This window comes from Delphinus delphis, chromosome 17 (genome assembly GCF_949987515.2).
Source record: "Delphinus delphis chromosome 17, mDelDel1.2, whole genome shotgun sequence".
NCBI classification, from domain to species: domain Eukaryota; kingdom Metazoa; phylum Chordata; class Mammalia; order Artiodactyla; family Delphinidae; genus Delphinus; species Delphinus delphis.
Window position 1 is genome coordinate 77,549,378 of NC_082699.1, and position 20,507 is coordinate 77,569,884.

The 20,507-nt window shown below is 53.4% G+C and overlaps 1 protein-coding gene across 6 annotated transcripts in view; it reads right to left on the minus strand.

Annotated features, from left to right (window-relative positions):
- Positions 1-20,507, minus strand: part of AGO2 (argonaute RISC catalytic component 2) — a 104,108-nt gene that overhangs the window by 52,333 nt on the left and 31,268 nt on the right. For 3 of the 6 annotated variants that reach the window (XM_059995237.1, XM_059995236.1, XM_069539994.1), the window contains exons 1-2: positions 3,309-3,471; positions 1,606-1,801 (exon numbers count right to left, since the gene is read on the minus strand). In XM_059995237.1, coding sequence (XP_059851220.1) covers positions 1,606-1,801; positions 3,309-3,456 — 344 coding nt within the window. In that variant the 5' untranslated portion in view covers positions 3,457-3,471. Of the gene's footprint in view, positions 1-1,605; positions 1,802-3,308; positions 3,472-20,507 lie in introns of those variants that run through there. The other 3 variants (XM_059995238.1, XM_059995240.1, XM_059995239.1) reach the window with 2 other exon arrangements.

A 20,507-nucleotide genomic window follows, 5' to 3' on the forward strand; every position in this document is an offset into this window, starting at 1 on the left:
AAACATATTTGCAGATTTTAAAAAATGGTGGGAGAATTCATCACTGGCAGGTTTGTACAATGAGAAAGGATAAAAGATATTCTTCAGGCTGAGGGGGAAATGATGCAAGTATAAACACAGATCAACAGAAAGAAATAAAGAGAACTAGATATGGTTAATATGTGGGTAAATAGACTATTTTCTTTTCTTAATTTCTTTAAAATAACAGCACTGTACCATGGGGTTTATAACATACATAGGAGTAAAACACATGCCAACAGTAGCAAAAGGAATTATACTAAAACTATAATTGTTCAAAAAAAAAAATTGACAAGTGTTTTTGTAACCTTCAGGAAGTCAAAGGTTTCTTAGAACACACAATATAATAACCACTTTCAGGGACTTCCCTGGTGGCGGAGTGGTTAAGAATCCGCCTGCCAATGCAGGGGACACAGGTTCGAGCCCTGGTCCGGGAAGATCACACATGCCGTGGAACAACTAAGCCTGCGCACCACAACTACTGAGCCTGCGCTCTGGAGCCCGTGAGCCATAACTGCTGAAGCCCACGTGCCACAACTACCCAAAGCCCGCGTGCCTACAGCCTGTGCTCCGCAACAAGAGAAGCCACCGCAATGAGAAGCCCGCGCACAGCGAGGAAGAGTAGCCCCCGCTCGCCGCAACTAGAGAACGTCCGTGCGCAGCAACGAAGACCCAATGCAGCCAAAAATAAATAAATAAGCAAACAAACAAATTTAAAAGAAGAAAGTCAAACAACTCATTGGAAAAAAAAAAAAGGAAATAATGCATGAAAAGGTGCTCAACTCATTGGTTACCAAGAAATGAAATTAAACCACAATAAGAAACCATTACACGCTCACCGAAACAGCAAAAATCAACAAGACGAACCATATCAAGTGCTGACAAGGATGTGGAGCAGCGGGAAGTCTCGCTGCCAACGGGAGCGCGAGGCGGTACGAGCGCGAGGCGGTAGGAGCGCGCCGGGAAACCACTCGGCAGAGTCTCCTACGGCTGAACCTACACTACCCTCTGATCCAGCTACTGCACTCCCAGGTATTTATCTAAGAGAAATGAAAACGTGTGTTCACAAAAGACTTGAACAAGCAGTTCACAGCAGCTTCATTCGTAACAGCAAAGCCCAGAGCGCCTAAGCACCTAATGAGAGAATGAGTAAATGAACCATGAAATAACTGCATCGTAACACATTCCTCCGCAACAAAAATGAGAAGCTATTAACACACACAGTGGTACAGGTCAACCTCAAAAACATGCTGAGAGAAGCAGGATGAAGGGGCAGCTCTCAGCTCTCATGGACCCGTGGGCCGTGCGAGTCCATCTACACAGGCAGGAAACGAGCCTCCAGGGACGGATCCCAGCCCTGGTGGTGGGGGGCGGGGGTACGAGGCAACTTTCAGGGGTGATGGGCGTGGCTAAACATTCGTCAAAACTCACTGAGCAGCACACTTACAATGCGTATTTCTTTGTATCTCAATACAAGAACACTTAAGAAAAATGCAACGGAAGCTTTCTGGGGAGAAAAGGTCAGAAGGATCTGCTGAGAATCGGAGAGGGTTGATTCGTTTTAAAATAAAGGACAAAACAGAATACCTGTTAACTCTTCTTGGGCATTTCTCTGGCTTGATATCCAATTCATAATGATAGATGTCAATTTTTGGAATGTCCATTTCAAAGAAGTTGGCCTGTAACTTGATCGTTCTCCCGGAGGTCCCGAAGTCGGGTCTGGGTGGAGGCTTGAAGGCATACCCTTGGACGGGTGGCGGTGGCGGTGGAGGAGGGGCAAGCACTGGAAACGGCAAAGAGAACCCTGTTACCCAGGGCCCACGCTGAGAGGAGGCTGGCGCCTGCCCCCGGCACGCTGCCCTCCCCACCCCGCTGGACCCCGCCATCCCAGGCCCGCCGGCACTGCCACCCCCTCCTTCCCCCCCCCGAAACTGATGCCCCACCCCGCCCGGGCCACCTCATCGCAGAGCGCCCCAGTGCCAGGCTCAAGGTCCCCCAGAGCGCACCCCTCCTCGGCCACTCGGCCGCGACACTGCCCCTCACCCTCCTTGCTCAAAGGTTTCCCTCCCCGGTCCCCTCCTCGCTCACCGACCCTCTTCACTTCTTCTGACAGCCTCACAGTTCCAGCCCTGCACCCGCAGTTCAAAGTCCTTCCCCCAGGCCTGCGCCTCCACCGGTGAGGCTGTGGTCTACTCCACTGTCAAGACCCTTCGCACACATTCTTCACGGCCAGTTGCTCAACAGTGCTCATCGTTTTACCCGCTTTTCTCTCTAACTCCTCTTTCCCTATCCATCTCTCTCTGCCTCAGCTCGGGTTCCCATTTCATCCTAGTGGGGGCTCGGCTTCCAGGCCCCTCACCCACTTTCCACACATTCTGATCTCACCCTGGCCAGATACCTTCGTGGCCCCCCAGCACGTGGCCCCGACATTTAGGCACTCACGTCTCGGCCTTATCTTCTGCAGCTCCAAGAACCCTCCCCACCAAGAACCAGCCTCACACTTCAGAGCCCTGCACATGCCAGCTCCTGCCCAAGAATCCCGAAGAATCCGTTCACTCCTGTAGCCCTCGCGTGTCCAGCTCACTTCATTGGCATTTCCAGGACGAGTCTGCCGCACCGTGCTGTCATCACACTTGGCTCTCTGCCTGGCTGGCTGGACCACGAGCAGCCTGAGGATCAAGGTCTAAGCGAGCACCTGACGCACACGAGCCCAGAAACACTGGATCCAGCCTTGGGAAAGCCCAAGCTCGGACAGGCAAAGGAAGGTTGCCAAAGTCGCTCACAAAGTGTCCTCTGCCGCGGACCACCGAAGTCACGCAGGAAGGTGTGTGCAACATCAAGAGTCAAGAACGTGGGCTTCCCTGGTGGCGCAGTGGCTGAAAGTCCGCCTGCCGATGCAGGGGACACGGGTTTGTGCCCCAGTCCGGGAGGATCCCACGTGCCGCGGAGCAGCTGGGCCGGTGAGCCATGACCGCTGAGCCTGCGCGTCCGGAGCCTGTGCTCCGCAATGGGAGGGGCCACAGCAGCGAGAAGCCCGCGTAGCCTCCCAACACCAACACTCACACACAGACCTTGACACTGTGCCCCCGAGTACCACTTCCTACACCACAGTCCCTCTTCCAGGGACTTCCGACAGCTGTGCCTGCGTCAACATGGTACTCAACTACCCCTGCCATCTCTCTCCTGGAAGCCAAGACTCAACACCCCCTTCTCTGCAACAGACCAACCTTTCCACAAAGGAGTCTCAGCAGTAAAGCCAATTCGTTACTTAAAAGTGCTTTATAATATACCTCTTTGGTTACCATGCTTGCCACGTACACTTCTGTTCTCTTTCTCTGCATGTGAGAGATTAAAGATGGGGCAGTGTGAATTGTTAGCAAATGAGACAAAGCCAAAGGGGTAAGACTCATATGGAATTAAAGGGACCCAGACCGTCATGACAGTGTCCCTCCTCCATGACTCTTAAATCCATTAACTTCATCTAGGAGTGCTTCCCCCCCACCCCCGACAGTTAAAAAAAACAAAAACAAAACAAAACAGAAAAACACTTTGTCCCAACTCGAACTTTCAGTAATTCCATTAATAAAATTCAAAGTCGTTTTAGGAAAAGAACCAACGAAAAAAATTTCCGATTAACAGTATACCTTTAATTTTCGCTCAAATATCTTTGCTTCAAAAAAGTTCTCATTTTAAAAAAAATTCCATGCACTGCAATCCCTACTGACATTCACTGGAAACAAAAGTACTCTACAAAAAATAATAGCAGCTGTTCTTACTGTATTTCTGACATAGTAAAACTCAGGGAGTCTTTGAATTACTTGTTTTATACTTTGGTTTCTTTCTATGAGAAAACCAACATGCTCTAAAGGTTATTAATCTCATTGAGCTAAACCATCTGGAGACCTTTGGGTCTCTCTCCACTAAGCTACTATGACTTCATAGATGACATATTCACAGCCTTTCACAACAGTCCATCCCTTCAACAAGCACGCCTGGGTGCCCCTTACGTGCTGGGTAGCGTGCCAGAGACCAGAGATACAAAAATAAACAGAGTTCTCAAGCCGCTCACACATCACCTCCCAGGAGAGTGTCTGAGTGCAGGACACCCAGTGGATTACCGTGTTTACTTCTCCAGAGTCAGCTGGTCACACGGGGTCCTCGCACTGAGGGTCCTGACCACGCCAAGGAGGGGACACCACTTGCTCCCTGGGGACAGATGCAGACCCTGCACTCAGCACTGAGTGCCCACTGACACGAGGTCCCTGTTCTCAGGTGGACTCCCACCCGGCAAGAAGAGTCAAGGTTAAACCTTCGTGTCCCAGGAAACGTCCAGCCACAGAGCCACAGAAATCTGGCCCAGGAACCGGAGCGCGAGCCACACTGAAGGGAGCCCCAGCTTACAAAGCGCTTTCACAGTTTTCTTTCTTGCCGTTGATTTACAATATCATGTAAGTTTCACGTGTACAGCACAGTGATTCAGTTTTATACATACATATATACATTATACACACACACATATTTATACACATGTATGTTCTTTTTCAGAATCTTTTCCCTTATAGGTTATTATATAATACTGAGTATAGCTCCCTGTGCTATACAGTAGGTCCCTTCTGGTTCACGTTTCCTAATTGCGCCTCACAGCTACGGAGCAAAGGGGTCGCCTGTGAACTGTGAAGCTGTCCAAGGCCCAGAGAGTAGTAACACAGCTGGCGTGCCCACTCCATCCCACTCCCCAGGCTGCCCCCGCCCCCGCCCGCCAGCTGTCAGTCCCCAGCCTTACCTACCTCTCAGCAAGGCAGGGTCAGGCCTGGGGCCCACCTCTCAGGCTGAGCCTACGCCTCCTATACCCCCAACACCCACCACTTGGACACAATAAGCCGCGGGAAAGAAGGAGAACAGTTCACCAGTTTGCGTCACTAACCTGTATTAATAAAAGCAATGGGGAAAATGCAATGGTAAATTATTTATAAAATATATAATTTCATAAGATATTTCTTCCTTGCTTCTAGATTTTAATAATGAAAATACCGACAGTTCGTGGGGAGCATATGGAATATAGAGTCACAAGTTAAAGCCCTCTAAGCAGAGGGAACAGGGTGAGGACCTGTGTGGCTTTTTTTTTTCTTTTAATATAGAGTTATTGATTGATTGATTTAGGTTGCATTGGGTCTTACTTGCTGCGCGTGGGCTTTCTCTAGTTGCGGCAAGCGGGCTTCTCATTGCAGTGGCTTCTCTTGTTGCAGAGCACGGGCTCTAGGCATGCGGGCTTCAGTAGTTGTGGCGCATGGGTTCCAGAGCGCAGGCTCGGTAGTTGTGGCGCACGGGCTTAGTTGCTCCGCGGCATGTGGGATCTTCCCGGACCAGGGCTTGAACCCGTCTCCCCTGCATTGGCAGGCGGATTCTTAACCACTGCGCCACCAGGGAAGCCCAGGACCTGTGTTTCATACCTTTGGGAAGGAAACTCTCCCACCGAGGGTCATGAAAACTGCGCCAGGCCTCAGTCCTGAGACACCTTGGATCTGTTTTTCTGACGCGTAGGGAGTCCCAAGTGTAAACTGCCGAAACAAGCAGGAAGATCCACACACAAAGCTCCGGAGAGGAAGCAGTGGAGCAGTGGAAGCGCAGAGCTCCACCCGTGCTGGGGAAGGGACGCGGGACAGGAGGGGAGAGGGAGGAGCTGTCAGCTCTTGGCCCCGAGGCTAAAAGGAGGGACGAACGAACGGGCACGCGCGCGCGCATGTGACACAGGGGAACCGAAAATCCAGCCCACATCACCTAGAGTTGAGCTCTCCAGGGGCTCCCCTCACACGGCCCGCGGCCCCTCGCACTGCAGCAGGAATGGGGGCTGCCACGCACAGGTGCACCGGACGGGCAGGGAGTCGGAGGGAAAGGGTGAGGAGGGGACGTGGGGAGAGCCCAGAGCACAAGCTCCCTGCTCGGCCTTCTTACCCTGGGCTCCCAGGAGCGGGTGTCACCAACACCTACAAGCAAATGGAAGCCCGAGGCCCAGCCCAAGACGAGGCAGCGTCTGGGGAGGAGTTCACGGAGCTGGCGTTAAGCCAACTGGCTGTGGCGCCGGCCGCCTGCTCAGCGGGGACCCAGCCCCAAGTGCCTACCCACCTTCAGGTGCCACCTCATCTCCCCGGCTCCTGCCATGCTGGCAGGCCGAGCGAGCGCCCCCCAGCTTCCGAGCCCTCTCACATCTCCTCCCCTCTTCACGGAGAAATTCAGGTCTGACCTTCCTGTGAGAACGGCCGGCAGCCCCACCGCCTCGCTGCTCCCAACCCCAGGCAGCCCGCACAGCACATTTCCCATCCAGCGACTCATCCAACAGTTTTGTTTGGAATGGATTTCCCGCGGTTAGGCTTGCCTCTGCACGGGGCAAAACCTTTGGGATCGGGAAGGCAAACGCTTCTTTCTCATCCAGCAACACTGGCTGTCACGGCGGGCAAGGACTCGTCCACAGCAACTACCAGCACAGCCCCAGCACTTCAGTGACTCGGCCACCAGCCCCCGTTCCTGACCAGAGTGCTGCGGGCAGGAGTCCCCGAGCCTGAGAACCCAGCACAGCGTCAGGGACAAAGCAGGCACGAGGGTTTGCCGAGTTGCTGCCGAGGTGTGTTTAAAATTTCCATCGTTAGAGCCACAGCTCAATCAGTGAAAGGGAAACATGTAGTGAATGAGTAATCGACTTCCTGTATGAGTAACCGGCTCATAGAAACCAGAAAGCTTTCAAGAGATTCCACGGGAGGCGAGCCTGTCATTGCACTGGGCGTCCTGCAGAAACCCACGCCCAAGGTCTGGACTGTCGCTGGCCTGTCAGAGGAAGAGGAAGGTCCCAGAGCAGGGCTGTGGGACACCTGCCCTCACCATCTCTTGGCAGCCCCTCGCCAGCGCTGCTCGCCCGTCCCAGCGCCCCCCCCCCCCCCCCACCGAGCGAGGGATGGAGACACACGGACGCAAACCCACACACTCACCCCTCCTCTCTCCCACCCGGAACTGGGGACGCAGGTCACACACCCGAGGAGCCAAGGAGATCCCCTGAGACTGCTGCCTACATGCACCAGCACGGGCAGGGCCCCAAGACACGAGGCGACCTCACGGCAGCTAAGACCCCCTCCAAGAGAAGGAAGTTTGGCCTCCTTCCGAATGTGCCAGGTACCCAAGAGCTCGTGGCGGGGCCATTCTTCACCGACTAGATCATGGGGCCTGCCCTAAAGCAGCACCTGTGGGTAACTTCCACTCAAGGAAGCCGTCTCGTTTCCTTACCCATGATGGTGGACGCGGGCGACTGGGTGAATCTTTCCTACACTGCAGTCTTCTCTCTGATTATCACCCTTATTACAGAAGATGTAGAAAAATACAAAGAAAATTTAAATCATCTGTTACGCCAGAAGTTGACTAACAGGCAAAGCTGGGACTCAGACACAGGTCCTGTTGTCATCAGAGCATGTGAGGTTTGCCACCAAAGCGGAGCTGCCTCAAGTCCTTCTGAGAGAGTAGACAAGGTTTAAATCAAACAAGGGACTTCCCTGGTGGTCCAGTGGTTAAGAATCCACTTTCCAATGCAGGGGACGCAGGTTCAATCCCTGGTTGGGGAACTAAGATCCCACATGCCACGGAGCAGCTAAGCCCATGCGCTCTAGGGCCCACTCCCCTCAACTAGAGAGCCCACACGCTGCAACTACTGAGCCCATGCACCACAGCTAGAGAGAAGCCCGCGCACTGAGACAAAGAGCCTGCGCGCCACAACTAAGACCCCACGCAGCCAAATAAATAAATAAATATATATTTTAAAATACACTCGGGGGACTTCCCTCGTGGTGCAGTGGTTAAGAACCCACCTGCCAATGCAGCAGACACGGGTTCCAGCCCTGGTCCGGGAAGATCCCCACATGCCGCGGAGCAACTAAGCCTGTGCGCCACAACTACTGAGCCCGCGTGCCACAACTACTGAGCCTGTGCACTCCGGAGCCCGTGCGCCACAACTAGAGAGAAGCCCGTGCGCCGCAACTAGAGAAGCTGCGCGCTACAACAAAAGATCCCACGTGCCGCAACTAAGACCCGACGCAGCCAAATAAACAAATATTTAAAAACAAACAAAATTAATAAGAGAGATGCACTAACAGTGCATAATAATCTAGCCTCACCAAGTTCATTCAATTAGCATTTCAGAGCATAATCATAGCTGCCACTTACTGAGGTCTGTGTACCAGACAAGCAGAAAACACAGGGCTGTCTTGTCACGTGGCAGCGGTCACAGACGCCACAATGTACGTTTAAAACCTGAAGCTACTTCAAAATCATGATGTTCATTAGACCTGCTGCTGGACCTTGTTATTAAAGGTGGTAAAGGACCCATTTGTTACTCTGTCACCCTTTTGGTTTGGTATTTTGATAACTATTTCAATACAACCAGTTTTCTTTGTCATCCTATGTATTTTGTTCTTTGCTTTAAAAAACATTATTCTGGAAAGGGATCCATCCACAAGCGTCACCAGACTGACAAAGAGGCTCATGACTGCACACTTTTGGGAACCACCTGCTCTAGGGGCACAGGGTGGCCTCATCTCTAAGCAGAGAGGAGAGTGTTTCGGCTGCTGATAACGTCACAAAACCTCCGTGGTCTCTGTGGCGGTGCGGAGGGTGGGCAGGTCTGACGTCCCTCCACCAGGAACAGCCCTGCAGACAGCACCACGCCCTGCAGGCCCACAGGGGCTCTGTCTCCATGGCTGCCCTGAGATCACCCATCCCTGACGTGATGTGAGCTCACGATTTACCGGCTGCCATGACAACAGGCTCTCCAGGCTTCTTCTGCTCATCACACGGGCCCGCCTACCACGCTGCTGAGTTGGGAATCAGAAATCAGACATCCTGATAAGGCCTGACAGCAGTGCCCCAGGGCCCACGGCTCTACCCGCGCTGGGCACCTAGGGCCATGGGAGCGGATCCTGGGAAGAAGCAAGGCAAAAACTCCCTGATGACCAGTGTGGAAATCAAGCTGTCCCAGGGTGAGCAAGGGGACAAGCATAGTTGTTCAGAGAAGCTCTTCATTCCAAATGCTGTTTTCTAAGTACTTAGGCACATGGAACTGAACTTTCAAAAAACTGCAAACCACATTAGGTCAGGCACCCGGATCTGGAATCCGCTTGGCCTCCGCCCCTGCCCCTTCACTCCAGCTTTCATGGCGCATCTGCTGTTACAAGCACAAACGCAAAGGTCTGGGTGCCAGCTTATACCATCAGGCCGAGAACAGCATTCCTGACCACGGTCGACTTGAAATAAATCACAGAACCTGAAGGCTGGAGTCACCTTGGACAATCTTGGAGACCCAGAGGAGACAGCAACTCACCCCCACCTGCTCTAAGCCATCAACTGTGAGCCGGATCTGGGCAGGTCTGGGGGCCTGGTCTCGGGGAGGCCCAGGAAGCAGCACAAAGGTACCAAGCAGCAAGCACCAGGACTGCCCAGAAGGGGCCCAGGGCTGCCGGCCACGGCCCGGCCCAGCCCCGCCCCTTCCACCACATCTTACTACCCAGAGCTGCCGGCCCCGGCCCCGGCCCCGCCCCTTCCACCACATCGCACTATGAGTTATCTGACGTTCAAAAACAAAAAGATCTGCGTGACTGTTCGCTCCTGGGTGACTGAAATGTTCCTTAAGAAAAGCCCAAATGACGTTCCTGTCTGCACTCACTGGCTGTTCCGTGCTGCTTGAACTTGGGCCACAGCCTTGCTGGGAGGCTGGAGGGTGGGGCACTCCTCCAGGAAGTGAGCCCAGCACACCAGCACCCACGTCTCAGTGGGGCTGGGATCAAAGATTTGCCACCCAGATACCAGGAGGCCATTGTAAAGCTCTTTCCAGAATCTCAAAGTAAGCGTCTGTATTCAAAGCCATGCATCCCCTATTCTCCTTTTAGAATTCTGTTTTTTCATTATATTGGGTATCACAGCCAGAAACTATGAAGGCAAAAGAAAGTGATAAAAACAGCTCAGGGCTGTCCAGCCCTTCCACGCCACGCCCGGGGCCAAGCCGGCGTGGACATCAGCTCCCTGAGGCTTCGCTGTGTGGAGGATGGGTGGCGTGTCAGGCTCCCCGGGCCAGGCCTGGGGCGGTGTGTCTCCTCATAGGCTAGAAGAGCTCGTCAGGCACAGACCAGAAAGCAGGTGCCGACAGACCAGCACTCTCCCGCTGAAACCAGGACACACGGTTACCACGGACCAAATCCACCTGCTGCCTCCACAGGCAGGGCTCGCTTGTGGCCACCGAAACTGACTGAACTGCATTAAACAATCCCAGCAGCCTCTTTGCTGAAGTGAGTGGAAGCAGTGTCAGGACGAAGCACTAAGAATGCAGACAGGCACGCCTGCTGTCAGCTGGAGATCAAGTCAAACATGACCGCAGCGTTAGACCCAGGCGACCGACAGCCAACTGTGAGCAGGGAAACAAACCAAACCCAGTTGAGTTCCCGGAGAAAGGGACCGTCTGACCAGACACAAGGACCCAGGAACGCTCGCCCACACGCACGTCCGGCCCGAGTGCCCTGCCAGGTGGAGCTGGGATGGAACCCAGGCCGAGACACAGACACCTCCGCCTGGCCCGGGCCTCGCTCCTGCTGCCCCGCGAGCTCAGAGTCAGCTCGGGGCAGGGAGGACCCAGGTCCGGTCACTGCAGGAGGACTTGCTCTCAGCAGCGTCTGGTGCCACCAGCGTTCCGATGGGATAGTCAACGTCAGCCCAGAGCGCAGGGGCTCTGGGGACACCCCACAGCAGAGGCTGACCATCAAGCCCCGCTGACGCCCCCAGGCCTGCAGGTCCCAGCCCGGGCGTGAGCCCCCATCCCCCAAGCCCACAGCAGCCCAGAGGACTTTCTTCCTCCTCGTGCCCTCGGGCAGGCTTGCACAGCAACTCCTCTAGATGAAGAGGAAGGGCGGGCTGGGCGGAGCCCGGCGACACAGTGGCAGCCTCCCCAGACCGGGGAGGGGATAGGGACAGGCCCTGCAAGGAAGGCAGCCAGCCGTGGTCTGCAGACCTGTTCTCTGTAAATGTGTCACCCTCGCGCGGGCCACCGTTCCTGTAAGCCTTTCACGTCTTCCGCTCTCGGTGGAAATTCCCACCTGGTTCTTGGTAACATGCAAAGAGAGGGCCCCGAAGGCGGCCTGAACAGGGAGCTGTGACCCCAGGGGCAGATGCGCCCAGGTGAGAGCCGGCCCCAAAGGCCCCAAAACCCTGAAGATATTCAGCCTCTCCCAGGGAGCATGCAGCTTGCACGGGAAGAGGCCACAAGCCAGACGGACCACTGAGGATTCATTACAAGACAAGCACCCAGCTACCCTCGTACCAGTGACTAATATTAGTCTCTATTTTTGTTGCAAATTCAAAGAACTTTGTCTACGATGGGGTTTTTTTGGTTTTTTTTTTTTTTAAAATAAATTTACTTATTTATTTATTTATTTTTGGCTGCGTTGGGTCTTCGTTGCTACGCGTGTGCTTTCTCTAGTTGCGGTGAGCGGGGGCTGCTCTTCGTTGCGGTGCGCGGGCTTCTCATTGCAGTGGCTTCTTTTGTTGCGGGGCATGGGTGCGGAGCACGGGCTTTAGGCACGCGGGCTTCAGTAATTGTGGCACGTGGGCTCAGTAGTTGTGGCGCACAGGCTTAGTTGCTCCACGGCATGTGGGATCTTCCCAGACCAGGGCTTGAACCCGTGTCCCCTGCATCGGCAGGTGGGTTCCTAGCTGCTGCGCCACCAGGGAAGTCCTACAGTGGGTTTTTAAGTGGGCTTTTGTGGTTAACCTGAAACTCCCATCAGCATTAAAAACACAATCTTCTTTGAGGAACAGTCCCCAAAGCCACCCCTGTGATGTGTGAAAAGAAAACTTTTTTTTTTTTTTTTTTTTTTGCTTGCGGTACTGCTGTGGCCTCTCCCATTGTGGCCTCACTGCTCTCACTGCTGTGGCCTCTCCCATTGCGGAGCACAGGCTCCGGACGTGCAGGCTCAGCGGCCATGGCTCACGGGCCCAGCCGCTCCGCGGCATGTGGGATCTTCCTGGACCGGGGCACGAACCCGTGTCCCCTGCAACGGCAGGCGGACTCTCAACCACTGCACCACCAGGGAAGCCCCAGAAAACTTTTTTTCTCATAGAAAATGTTTTAATGAACTTTCCCTCTTAAGTTAAAAATGCCCCCTCTGATTCACCATCTGTCTTTACTCAACAATATCAGAAATACTATAATTAACACGAGGAAGGATTAAAGAAATACTTGTAAAATACAAATTACCTCCTACAGAAATGTCCCCCAAATGGCTGATATGACATTATTGTGGACTAGGGGTTCTTTGAAGCGTTTGTCAGAAAGTTTGGAAGCGCTTTACAAAAAAGCCCCGTGAAAACAGGAAAGCGATCATACGTGCATTTCTCCCACACATTTCTCTGCAGCACTTACTAGTTCTGATTTTACAGTTATCTTGTGACTTTCTGATTAGTAACTGCCTTTCCCACCAACATAAGCATCACCAGGGCAGAGGTTAGGTCTGGTTTGGTGCAACTGTTTAATGAATGACTGAACAAACGAGTGCACAGATGAAAAAAGAATAGCTCAGTGTCACACCCACTGTCGGGAGAAATGCCTTTACTGATTTATAACTCAATGCCAAGTGTTTTGTGGCAAAAACATGAGGCATTCACGCGAGGACTACCATTCCGCCTTTGGTGAGCAGCCTTGCCCCCTTCCAACTCAAGAGGCCGGCACTGACCAAGCACCCGCTACGCTCCGGGCACGAGATTTCAGGTGCCTCCTCGTCGTTCTCACGTCCACCCTCTCGGACACTGTCTTCACTCCACAGGTGAGGAACCAGGGCGGCAGAGAGGGCACCATGCCCGCCAACCGCAGTGCCGACGCCAAAGCAATCCCCGCTGAGCCCTCCGCCAAAGCAATCCCTCGCCTCCTCCAGCCTCCCTTACGGAAGAGTTCACATGACATCTCTCATACTTCAGTGAAGTCTTCTTCTCCAAAGAACCCAGATCCTTTTCATCACCCCAGACATTCAGGAATCTAACCTATCATCCCTCTAAAGCAGCTGGGAAAGTTCAGAAAACCCAGTTTAGTGCCCTTTTACCTTAACTACTTCATCCCAGTTACCTGGAACACCTCTCAGTACCTACAGAAAATGGGTGATTTCTCTTTGTAATACGTATATTATTATTCTGAGCTCCCATAATAATTCAGGAAGTAACAGCCACCACTAGTGCACCAGGCACGTACACTGTGTATCACGTGTATCATCTCGTCTAGTCCTCACCCTGGGTAAGGCAAACAGGATCCCGCTTTACAGACGGGAAACCGAGGTGACCAGAAGGTGAGTGACAGGCAAAGCCGGGACTCGGACACAGGTCTTGCTGCCCTCACGGCACGAGAGCTTTGCTAGCAAGCCGAACTGCACAGCGCTCAGTGCCCTCCCCGAGATCCGCATGGCCAGCCCCACGCCGAGCACCTCCACACACCGGCTCCGACTCACTCACTGGGCATCACCTGAGTACCCTCGACTCCCCTGTTCTCGGGGTGCCCACCCTCAGAACGGGGCGGGCAGAAACATCAGAGAGAGGCCGGAAGCAGGCAGCTATGACAGGTCAGGGTGGGCGAAGGTGGCATGTCCATGAGTGGGACAGGAGGACAAGAACAGCTTTCTGAATATTAAAAAATTAAGGAGAGCTTCCTTACATTTTATTAAAAATAAATTCCAGGGCTTCCCTGGTGGCGCAGTGGTTAAGAACCTGCCTGCCAACGCAGGGGACACGGGTTCGAGCCCTGGTCCAGGAAGATCCCACATGCCGCGGAGCAACTGAGCCCGCGCACCACAACCACCGAGCCTGCGCTCTAGAGCCCGCGAGCCACAACTACTGAAGCCCGCGCGCCTAGAGCCCGCGCTCCACAGCAAGAGAAGCCACCGCAACGAGAAGCCCATGCACCGCAACCAAGAGTAACCTCAGCTCACCGCAACTAGAGAAAGCCCACGCGCAGCAACAGAGACCCAGCGCAGCCAGAAATAAATAAACAAATACATTTATTAAAAAAAAATTCCAAATGGATACAAACCGTAAATAAACATTTTTAAGTGAAACAAAAACATCCAAAGAAATATATTAAAATTGAATAACTTTTATAATTATGGGGTGGGAGCCAAAAGTAGAGGCCGTAAGAGGCAAGCCTGAGTACATGAGATCTTTTAAGACTTCTCTAAGCACTGGATAAACTCAGAAAATTTTGACATAATAAACTCACAAACCTAAAAATATAAACCTGGATACAGAGTTTAAATTTCTGAGGATTAAAAACTCCAACTGGAAAATGGGCAACATCTATGAATGGAGAGTGTGCATAGGAAACCCTAGTAGCCAACAAACGTAGAAGATACATCCAGCCTTTACACAAAGAAATCCCCACCCCCCCCCCCAAAAAAAACTGTAAGTAATTTTTTGCCCATCTGGTATTTATAAGAGCTTGGGGGAAAATATCACTCTTATCCAAACTAGGTGGTTTTGAAGGTATGTTTCAGAAATCTTTTAAAATCATGTTCCTTTTGATCTAGTAACTCAACGTCTAGGTGTTTATCCTAAAATACCCAGGTGCCTATACCTAAGGGCATTTATTGTAGTATATCATAATAAAAGACTGACAATGACAAAAACGTCCATCAGTAGAGAGCTGGTTAAATAAACCATTACAGTAATTTCCTGACACAACACATCTACAGTCGTTACATGGAAGGATGTCCAAGTGGGAGAAAGTTCCAAAACAGCGTTTGATGCAATCGCATTTGTCCTCTATTTACACACGTGCGCGTACACACGCACACACACGCTTGGTGTATGAATGGGAGAACTCAAGGAAGGATTAGAAAAATATTAACAGTGAATATTCCCAAATGGTCATGCTATGACTGGTCCTCTTTCCGCCTCTGTACTTTTCAAGTGGGCATATGATATCTAGTATTGGAAAAATAATAATACGGCCGATTTGTTAAAAACCTACAAGATATAGGCATGGTCATTACCCCCATTTAATAGATAACCACACTGATTTTAAAACTTGCCTAATTCAGGATTTGTGGCAGGCCTGTTAAGACTTCCGGCTGCATTTTACAGATGAACAGAGTGAGATGAGAAGGTCAAGCCCCTCGCCCATGGCAGGCAGCAGGCACCCAGCTCCACCTCCTGGAAGACAGGGCAGCCTCCGCCTCCCTCTGCAGCCAGGAGGGCTGGAAGGACCCTAGGTGCCGGGCAGTGCCTGGGGACCCGCCAAAGGGCACCCCACTGCCAGGGCAGGGTGTAAACCTAGGTGTCCTCGCCCCAAGCTCACCACGCGCTTCTGCACTGTTGCCTGCACACGTGTTATATGAAACACAAGATTAAAGCCACAGTTTGGGTTTTACAGCCCGGATAAGGGGAACCCATACTGGAACTGCACACGAGAAAAAAAGCAGCTCAGACGCTGTTTCTGCCCATTTCGGAATGTGGCCCTCGGCACACGGGGCGGGCCTGCTCCCACCCAGAGCTCTGACTCAGGCTGGGGTCCCCCTTCTCCCTCCACACACACTGAATCATCTTCTGAGGTGGCAAGAAACCACCGCCTTGTACGTGCAAGCACTAGGGGAGCCCGACGCCGGAGGGCCCACTCTGGGGGAGCGAGTCTGCACTGATGCTGGGCGAGGTCCCCGCGAGAAGCCCACGACTCACTGGGGCAGTGACGCCAAGCGGCAGGGGGCCACCCGTGGACATATGGACGGCATTTCTTTCTTTTTTTTTTTTAATGGAAAAGAAAACCCAATACAGAGGGCGCGCCTCACCTATTCAGGGCAGGTACTACTCCGTTAACTACTTGAGCGCCATCTGCACACACGCAGGTGAGCAGCAGAGGAGCGGGGCTGGCGGCCTTGCCCCACCCCCACCCCCCCACAACAGCTTTTCAGGCGGTAAAGGCTTGGCCGCTAACGGGCTTCCGAGCCAGGACCTTCTCCCTGGGAACTACCTGCTGACTTCAAGCCTTAAGTTGAATTTCGGTAACGGACTAAGGGTAAGTTAGCATCCACATAGCTCCAGCTAATGCAAACCCGCTAAAACCTGACCTATCAGTATTACCTGTGAGGCCTGATGAATTTTTAGAGAAAGAGAATCAGGAAGAAGAAAAACGACATCAAGAATGAGAAACAACCATTTTAGTTCTGTCCCACAGGGCTGCTGAGGGAAGTCTTAGCCTTTCGCCTGCCTTGAAAAGAGTAAATGTCTATTTCTACCAGCTGGGCTGCTGCTGACACACACACACACACACACACACACACACACACACACACACACACACACACACACACACCCCGTGTCACTCAGAATCAAGGTGCCATGTCATCTGCCCGTCTGGGGAACTGACAGGTGACCCTGGAGGCCCAGGCTGCAGGGCGTCCGTCCACCACTGAGTGAATTATTCTACGTGGTCCAGCACAAGACTACGAGGGGAGGAAGAAGGAACAAGATGGGGCAGCACGGACCGGCCCAGGTGTCCACAACGCAGCTCAGCCCCCAATGCGGCAACACCAGCGGGAGAGGGACGAATTCCAGGCTTTCCACATCTGACCCTTATGGGAACAGAGCGCCCGTCCCTGCCTGAAGGATGACTTCGGGGGGTGATGGCCAGATGTTTTGAAGCCACTGCACGAAAAGAACTATCTTGGACCAAGCAAGGCAGCAGGACTCAACCATTCAGAAGTGTGGGTTGGTCCCCAGAGGTGTGACATTCCAAAGCAGCTCCTTCTAATCAACTGCTGAAATCTTCACGGGAGTCACTTTACATTTCCTCCTGCTTAACCTACTATCTTTTAAAATCATTTTACCCAAGACGAGCCTCAGCCCTTCCTCATTCCCCGCCTCAGCTCCGCTTCCCTTGCTCTGAGCGTTCCTCACCCTCTCTGTAAGCTGTTCCTCACTTCCTCCCTGAAAACAGGAAATCCTGCAGACAGACCTCCTGGACCCACGAGCCCGCCTTACTGAACGTCTCCCCACGGCTCTGCTGTTGCTCTTTGCTCAACTAGAGGAATGCGATAATAACCCAACACTTTCCCCAACTGACCTCTCCGCTTGTGATGTTTCTACCGCATACTGTGTATGCGCCCACTGCCAGGGTCCATTCTACCTTGTGCTTTGGCAGTTCGCAGGCCAAGATATCTGTCTTCCCACAACCCTAAGGCTGACTCATGTCACCACCCCAGCACGTTGTTGGGCCTGGCAGGTCGTCAATGCTGGGTGAGCGCTCACTGAAACTGGACCGTAATTCAGCATCTGTAACGATGCCCGTAACCCCACTGGCAAGCCTGTATCTGAACAAGTGCACTGCATTCATTTGCCCAACCAGTGCTAAGAATTCTGTAAAGCGGTCTATCACTGGCTCCATTTCGTAGACAGAGTGGGCTGAAATTAATGATTAGGGTCCCGCAGTTAGAAGGCAGGTGCGCTGGGCTTCGAAGCAAAAGCCTGCAGGATTCTGAGCTCCACATCTTCAGTGACAGTGCAGCCCCCAAAGCCAGCCAGGAGCAAAGGGGACGCAGCTGTGCAGCCAGCTGGGGGCGCTGCGTCTGCCCAGGGCTCTGGAGGTCCACGACCCGAGACACTTCACACACACATAGAAGAGGCCCTAGAGCTTCTAGCCATTTTAAAGCCATTTCTTTAAACTAGGTGGCATGTATACAGACGTTCTTTATATGGCTTGTAAGTTTTTACTTGTTTGAAAACAAGGTCCTCTCATGATTTAGAAAATAAAAACAAACAAAACAGACAAGAGCCCCTTCCAACTTAGCATAAGGGACTTCCTGGACCTGATAAAGATCATCTAATAAAAACCTTCTGAAAACATCACTCACACAGCAAAGCATTTCTTCGGAGGACAGAACCAAACAGCGAGGCTTGGAATCACCACTTGAACAGATCTGAGCGAGGGCGGTAACAAAAGAGAAAGAAAGTATGCAACGTGACTGGAAATGAAGACACAAAGCTGCCACGCACAGACGACATGACCACCTACATGAAGTTAGGGCGGAACCCACACATGCTGTCAGAACTAAAAAGAACTCGACAGGCTTGCTGAAAACAAGATTCCAGATATCCATTGCATCCCCGTATGTGAGCGACTACTAATTAGGAAAGTTAGGTCACAAAGACGCCACTTACAAACAACAACATCAAACTGTAAGGTACGAAAGAGGCGCGGGTATAAAACGGACTTGAAAGACAGCTCGGCGAAGCAGCGCTGCCCTCGGCAAGAGCCTCCGCCAGGGGCCTCGGGGTTAGGCACCCGCTCCACTCAGAGCCCTGCGGCACACGCCACAGCCGCCTTAAGGTCCTGGGAGCGTGCGCTCGCTCAGAGGAAAAGGAAACCAGATTCTGGGTGGCTGGCTCACGTTCGAACACAGGTGCACTGTGTAACCCTCTACGAATAAGTCTGCTGAGCACGACAAGGTTATTCCCAGGAATACCTTCCAGGGCCTGGACCACTGGCACCTCGCACTTTTCCGGAACACTCACGACACCTCTGCAAGGCAGGGGTTACCACCACTGTGCAGAAGAGGCCGAGACTGACAGGCGCGGTGACCTGCCCGAGGTCACACAGCACAGGCGGGCCCTGGACTCCTCCAGCCAGCCCGGCTGAGTGGGGACCGGGCAGGGGGCTTCTGGAGGGGTGAGGAGTTACTAGCTGCTACAACGTGGGCTGATGTGTAGCTGAGCACATGGGGTCAGTGGTTCCCACACGCTGTCACTGGGGAATTCTTGGCATTTGATGGCCACCTCCAACAACACAGCCAACTGTTGCCATGCTGCTTGAGTTTCAAGTTTTTTGGAAGGACAACACATTAGTGGTTTTAAAACTGCCCAAATCCTTCAACATTTTGAGAGACGGGGTCCACGCCCCCTTCCCTTGAGTCCGGACAGGCTTGTGACGGCTTGGACCAGCAGTGGGGTGCGAAGGGGAAATGACACCAGAGACTTGTGAGCTGGGTCACAACGACCAGGCACTTCCACCCCCTCTCTGGAAATGTCTGCTCTCCAGACACGTCCTCCTGACACACTTCCTCGGGGAACCCAGCCTGGGCCACGTGAGAGGCCCCCGCGGGCAGCCCAGCTGAGGCCGGCCTTCAAGTCACCCCAGCCCAGGTGCCAGACGAGAGTGGAGACGTCCCCAGACGGTTCCAGCCCGGAGCCACCGCGCTCCCTCCCAGCCACGGCCTCGTGGGGCAGAGACACTGCAGCCTCCATGCCCGGTCCAGACCCCTACCCAGCGAGTCCACGGGCAGCAACAGGCAACAGGCACAAACACCAATTTCTGAACAGTGCCACCCGCTCCTCAGTCCTGTCGTGGTACGCGAGCAACACAAGCATCTTCAAAGAAACACACGTGGAGCTGAGGCAGGTTCCGAGGTGGCGGGGGCGGGGGGGGTCCTTTGTCGGTCATGTTCCCGTTCAAGGAAGCGGGGATGGTGGTCAACGGCACAAGTCTGGGCTCCGGGTGCCCAGAGCCCAGTCAGCCCGACACTAGGAGGGGTTGGAGGCAGCAGGCCTTGCGATGACTGAGAGCTGGGCAAGGACGTCTCTGAGGGCACAGAGCAAACCACAAAGTTGGTCATCTCGGAGAAAGCGGGTTCTCCTGGGATCCAGGACTGTGCAACGCTGGTCTGACCGGAGCCCCGTGGGGGACAGAAAAAATCTTCTCATTGGGCCCACGGTCCCTCTGTGACGCCAGCCTCCCAAGACCCCTCCGCGCACTCCCACGGCCCACTCCCGCCCACACCTGCCCACCTCCTTCCTGCCCCCCTGCCCCCAGTTCCCCGCTCTTCGCAGAGGGAATACCAGCCATCAGGAGGGAGCTCCCGAGGCCCACCGCCCCCCCAACCCCTCCTCCTCTCCGCGCCACGATTCCCCCTCTGCCCGCTCACTCCCAGCAGCACACACGCACGCTGCGATGACTCCCGTCTTAAACAAGACAGAGAGAGGAAAGATCTTCTAAGACACTGGAGAGAAAAACACAGATCAGCTATAAAGCAACCACAGACAGCTGACTTCGACAGCAACAATGTATGGCCAAAAAAGAGGAAGCATATCGACTGGCTAAAAGAGAGCAACTCTCAACCTGTAAACGTGCACTCAGAAACTTTCCCTGAAGAATGAGAACAAAGATGTTCGCAGACAGCGAGCCCTCGACAGACTTGAGGAACAAAGCAATCTCGGGCTCCCGCCCACCCCCTCCAGCTACCCGTCAGCCGGTTGCACCTGCTCCTTCCTCCTGATTCTCCCCAGTCAGGCCTGTGCCCCGAGGCAGCCCGCTTGCCCCGACAGCCCATCGCTCCTCCCGCATCAAGTCTCTGCTTCCTCCAGCTTCCCTTCCCTCCTCCCCAGCTGCTCCTCCTCGGTCCCCGGCCAGTTCCACCCACCTTCCCCTCCTGCCCTCTCAGCCC